At 42.6% G+C, this 6,070-nt stretch overlaps 1 protein-coding gene across 1 annotated transcript in view; it reads right to left on the bottom strand.

The window, feature by feature from the left end:
• Positions 1–6,070, bottom strand: part of PDE11A (phosphodiesterase 11A) — a 254,387-nt gene that overhangs the window by 107,762 nt on the left and 140,555 nt on the right. Inside the window, exon 6 of the mRNA XM_019554498.1 lies at positions 2,923–3,058. Within this exon, the coding sequence (XP_019410043.1) occupies positions 2,923–3,058 (136 nt within the window). The remainder of the gene's footprint in view (positions 1–2,922; positions 3,059–6,070) is intronic.

The following is a 6,070-nucleotide window of genomic DNA, read 5'->3' as shown; positions in this document are numbered from 1 at the left end:
AGCCACAGCTCCATCCCGTGCCTGCTCTGCCCTGACTGGGCAGTGCTTGCCCCAACCCCTGTCCCAGCTCCACTCCCCCCCACACCATGGGGGACCTTGATCTGCCCTCCCACACCCCTTCCCTCTCCCCTCTCCTTTCACCACAACAGACTTATCAGCTGGATACTGCTCTTCAACCTGCCAGGCTGTGCTTCTCACCACCTATGTGCTGCACTGTGGCTGTGCATGCACGGGCCATTTATCGGCCAAATTATCAGCCATATCAGGCCAATTTCCAACACATACTATTTTCTTTATATTGGTGCTGATCCAATATCAGACTGATGTATCGGTGCACCTCTACTTAGAGGCTTAATTTTGATGACCTATAAGCAAGTCGGACATTTTCAATTTCGATTTCACTTTGCCCTATCCATAAAACTGCAATGCAAGTATCTGAATACAATATTGATAATACAAATATTCACTATAATTAATTTTTATTTTTATAAAGTGTGGGGCCCCTGGCAGTCGCCTGGTTTGCCCTCCCCTAAGACTGCTACTGCTCAGGCCTAAATTGTATTTTCTGAAATTCTGAATAAATTACTTCTTGCAAAGTTCTTCCAGAAGCTACTTCAGCTAGTGCATTTTTAAAATACTCTTTTCTGTTTTGGGTTGGTTTGAGACCTATTCCTTATACTTGAAATGGTATTAAACTTCCCTTGCTGCAACTTGAGACTGTTGCTCCTTGTTCTGTCACCTGCTACCACTGACAGCAGTCTAGCTCCATCATTTTGAAACCACCCTTTGCATAATTGAAGGCTTCTATTATATTCCCCCTCAGTCTTCTCTTCTCCAGACTAAATAAGTCAAGTTCTTCTTGTTGAAGCTCTTCTACTTCATAATAGAAAAATTTCAGAAGAGGAGCCAGAGTACCAACTTCACATGACCCTGCTGTCTAGTGGTTGGGGAAATATTCTACGAGACAAACTGTGAGTTTAAATCTTCTCAGTCACTTAAACCCAGATCCTATGTAAGTGCTCATATCAGTGAACTACTAGAAAAAAAGGGTATTGTGTCCTGCCTCTGCTACTCTTCTCAGCAATGGTTTAGGTGCCAACTGTTGCAAGAGGGTTCAGGGCTGTGAATCCTTGGTGAAGGGAGGTGGAGACAGACACTGAGCTGATCAGCACCATCAAGACTGAGCCACTCTGGGCACACCTGGAAACAGAACTTAAGAGCAACTGAAGAACTAGTAACTGAGAAACCGTCAGCAACTGAGGGTAACTAGTAAGATCTGTGCCCTGGGCAAACCTGGTGAGCAATCACGTGCCTTCTGAATGGTCCTCTCCTGCTGCTGATTTGTGCTCTGGACCAGCCTTTCCCATCCCTGTTGGACACTTTCACACCCCCCTAATGGTCCCCTCTGCCTGCTGCAGATACCAGTGCATCTCTCTTCTCTCCCGCTTTACAGAGCCCCAAACCTCCCTGCTCTAGTCCAAGGGCAACTCTTCTCTCTCACTCTTTCTGCTGCCAAAACCTACTTTAGTGACATTTTACAAAGCAAAATTTGGCAGTGGGGGTGTGAGCGAGTGACAGAGTACCTGGGGCATTATGGAAAGTTTTGAGTGGAGAAAAGGGTCAAGATTAATGGTGGGGGAGGTGGCAATAGAGTTGCAGGCGAAGGGGACCATTAGAGGGATGTGAGAGTGCCCACAAGATTTTAAAAAATTCTAAGTAGAGGGAAGGAAGAGAGTGGAGGGGACTTGAGAGCACTCTTTCTAAGTCAGGGCCTGTGTCCTGCTAGCCCACTGCTGATTATGTTATTGCTGAGGAATTTTAATGTTGGGGAGGTAAATATCTGTGGACTTTATGCACAGGTGGCAGTTGAGTAGTGATTTTTTTAAGATTACAGTTTTGAACCTAAGTGCCTAAGGCTAGGTCTATATCAATCCAGTACAGTAGCAGGCAGAGCCTTCCTAAGACATACTGAGTCAGTCCTGTGAACGCTGCCTCCCAAACAGGAAGTCGGGTGGCTGCAACACTTGCCAGTGAGCTCTCTCAGCATATTTGACTAGCATGCACACAACCACAGGCAGCATGCACAGTGTTCCAGTACACCACTGCCTGATGCTGTATTGATAAGAATTTATAATTATTGATAATATTAATGAAGATCCTGTTTACATTCAGTGTGTACAGTCCCAGTTACTTTACAGTCCCAGCTATGATGTCTACATAATAGACATAATATAATAGCTGTCTATTATGATTCTGCTACTGGGGAACATTAAAAGCTATCAATAGTAGAATTTCCATGCTAATCATTAGCTTTCAGAGATCTCAAAGCACTTTATAAAGGAAAGTATCATATACAGATAGGAAAAATGGAGATAATACATGAAGCACCATATTTTTCACATACTAGATGCTCCCAAAAAAACCATGCACCTTGTTTTGGGAAGGCAGAATGACATTTGTCCAGTCATGGCTGAATGCTGAACACAGGGTATTCTGACTGCAGCAGTTGTGGCTGCAGAAGCGGTTAACACTGTAGCTCTCACCCTGAAGGGTGAACTCTGCTCTCTCCCTCCCTGAAGCTGCCAGAGGGAGAAGCCTGGTAGCCATTTTACAGCAGTGTCTCTATGTTTGCTTCTGTCACAGAAAAGAAAAATCTGCTTCCCCGTTTAAGATGCATACTCCAATTTTGGATGGCTGCTTTTTGGGTAAAAGGTGTACATCATATGTGAGTAAATACAGTAAATGCCCACGTACTTAAAGCCTTACTGCTGTTGACAGGCCAAATTAAACAAGTTGAAAAGAAAAACTGTAATTCAAATGTTCTTGTGCTTTATATTCATTTGGACTTGATGATAAAACTGATTTATTATTCTTAACTGCATGAATATGACAGTGTATTTAAATTTTAAAAAAATCTCTTACTTCAGCATCAAAGCGAGGATCCTGATATGCATCACTGATGTTCACTGGAAGACCCGTAGAAGCTACTAGCTCAGCAATGCTATTATTTATTAGCCAGTCAGAATAAGATGATGATTTCTCCATACTGTCTTTGAAACTATCATAAAGGCATAGGAAGGGAGAAAAGAATACAATCAATGTTGCTTGAAGTCTACCATGTATCTCACAGGCATAGTCAAGTTAACATCAAAATTATTTATAAATCAATAATAGCTGATAAAGTCCATCAGCCAAAAGATAAACAGCAATACCAAAAGTACTAGTTTTGATTATACTGTAAACATGTATGAGGCATGTCCTGGAAACCTTTTATTAATACCAGAAAAGCTTATTCACGTGAATATTTTTGCTGGATGACAGTTTTGAAAATCACTGGTAAAACTTCCATTAACTTCACTAGGGCCAGGATTTCACTTCAACTGGACTATTCACGTAAGTGGTACTCATGAGAGATAGGCAAGTGCAGGATCAGGTAACTAAATGATCAGAAATGATTAATTCACAAAACCCCCTGGAAAGGGATCAAATGCAAGGGTTTTTTTTGTAAAAATAAGGACTTAGAAGAATACATAGCAAGAATATAAATCTCAGGTTTTTTTGCAAGACAAGTTAGCTAACTAATTTTCCCCATTAATATGTATACCACAAGTTAATCTATCAACAAAAAGAAAAATATTACTCAAGATTTTTTGAAAGGATGCAACATTATTGGGTTAATTCCACTCCAGTTAGTATTTTAAAATTCATCAAAACTCAGAGAAAGGAGAAATTTGTTTAACACCATTTCTGCAGGAAACTACTAATAGCTTCCAGCAGGTGTCAAAAAAGATTCCTCATTTTAAATAGGTAGTTTTCCAAAGTAAATTGTCAGTTTATAATATAATGATATTTCTCACCTACCCCACTGTTTAAAAAAAAACCTATAAAGATTTTGATTAAAGAATAAAATCCTCAGATAAACCCCATTTATGATAGAGTTCAAGTTGAAAATGTATATCAGTAATTTACAACAGTATTGCAAGTACCCCCACAAAAAACCAAAACCTCAACTTTCTACAACAATTACATTTACAGTTAAGTTTAAGCTTTAAACAAATCAAAACATATCAAGATTAATATGCATAAACAGACACCCAGATAAACTTTACTCTACCCTGTATGATTATTGCATGGCATCAGTATCAATATAACTGATGTATAAAGACAGAATAGATTATTTTCATAACATCTTATTTATGGTATCAGAATTATTGTTGTTTGCATGCTACATCTTTACAATAACTGCATTTCTCTAAGTTTTACACTTACAAGAACTCCTGTTTTCCTATTCTTTCAATGTCATTCCTAAGCGGAGGGTATTAGATCATTATGATTAAATAAAAATGATGCTCAATAAAGAATTCTAAATATACCTGAACCTAGAGTGGGATTCTTTTCTATTTTTTGTGTGGGACCGTGACTCCTAAAACCAGAAAATTGTAAATGAAAATGTTACTGAGTAACTAAAAAATGTACCATTTGCAGATTTCTTGGTTTAAAAATAAAAGGAAACTGGTTACAGTATCTTATTTTTCACCATTTTTAGTTCAAACTTTTCAATAATTCAACAGACATTTTTTGCAGTTTGCATTGGCAAAAACTGCAAAATATTGAATCATGTGGAAGGCCACACTTCTTAATTTTAGCCTGCAACCTTGGACTCTGTTGCGAGGTAAGAAAACATAAAGTAGTCCTTTCAATAAATTAAAGTGTTTGACCAGTAAGAGTGAATTAGGGAAATGATACTCTTTTTTGTGGTTGAATCTCTGCCATTGCTAATATGCCTGCAAAACTGGCAAGAAGAGAACATAAGAATTTAGCATTATGGTTTCAAGTTAGCAACTTTGTATATACAAATGTCCCAATGACTGCATAAGCCATAATAAGGTCATTATCCTATTTATCATCAGTCAATAGTAAAATTCCCACTGACTCACTAGGGCTAGGGACAGACATTCAAAAAACCTGAGCCTAAATTGATTCAATCTTTGCAGGTTAATCTAACCTGGCTAGGCTAAATCAGTTTTGTAACCAGACAGACATCCCAGAAATGTAGGCATATGCCTGCAGTGCCTAAGGCTAGAAGCTGGGGGGGGGGTTGCTAAAACAGCCCTCCCTTCCCTTCCAACAGCCCAGCAGTGTTTATCAGCCCATTAAGAAAACAACAGAGGGACCTTACCAGCTATCTGTAGATTCTGCCCTTGTCCCCTGTGCCACAGCTGGAAGGTAGCAAGCATGTGGTATCTGTCACGGAGTCACATAGGTGCCCCGTGAGTGTGAGGGTGATTGGCAGAGCTGTCAATCACCCAGGCAGTTCAGGTGCCTGGTTGCCGGAGCAACCAGGTGGGTCACATGGCCGGAAGAGGGCAGGGCCAGGCCTTTATAACCAGCTGAGGCCGGAGCTGGAAACACAGTTCCCTTCTGGCTGCTGCAGGAGCAGGAGCTCTGTGGCTGAGCTGAGTGGCCTGGGCTAGTGGTTGCTGCTTTACCACGCTAACCGGCTGCAGTGATGCAGGGAACAAGATTGCCCTGATGGAAGGTAGGATTGAGAGCCCTGGCGGGGCTTGGAGTTATTGTTAGGCGTGTGGAGCCTTTGTTTATGTTGTAGCCAGAGGGCTTGAGTTTACATTATAGTTTACACCGGAGGACCGGGTGAGGCTGTAGGGGAGCGACGAGGCCTCAAGGGGAGCTCCCCAACAGCTTGGGGGTTCCCAGTGCCCAGTTGGGGCACAGTGCCAGGGGCACTATTGTCGGTGCTGCAGAGCACCATATTGCGCCAGGGAGGCGTGGTGTGCGGGGTTATAGACCCCGGCCCATAAGGGTGGTGTTTGCCCAGTCGGCAAACGGACCCAGCGAAGGGTCAAGGGGACAGGCACGGCGGTGTGCGCCTGTGCCCCTAGCGTGAGGCGCGCGGTGTCAGGCCTAGGGAGAGGGCAAGGCCCAAGGTGGGGCCGAGACAGGGCGCGAGAGGCGCGGTGTCAGCCCTAGAGAGGGCAAGGCCCCAGAGTGGGGCAGGGACAGAACGCGAGGCGCTGGACCCCGGCCCTTGAGAGGGCAAGGCCCCAGAGCG

The sequence above is a fragment of the Crocodylus porosus genome, unplaced genomic scaffold, assembly GCF_001723895.1.
Source record: "Crocodylus porosus isolate Cpor-Errol unplaced genomic scaffold, CroPor_comp1, whole genome shotgun sequence".
Taxonomy (NCBI): Eukaryota; Metazoa; Chordata; order Crocodylia; family Crocodylidae; genus Crocodylus; species Crocodylus porosus.
This window is presented reverse-complemented; position numbering and strand designations above follow the sequence as displayed.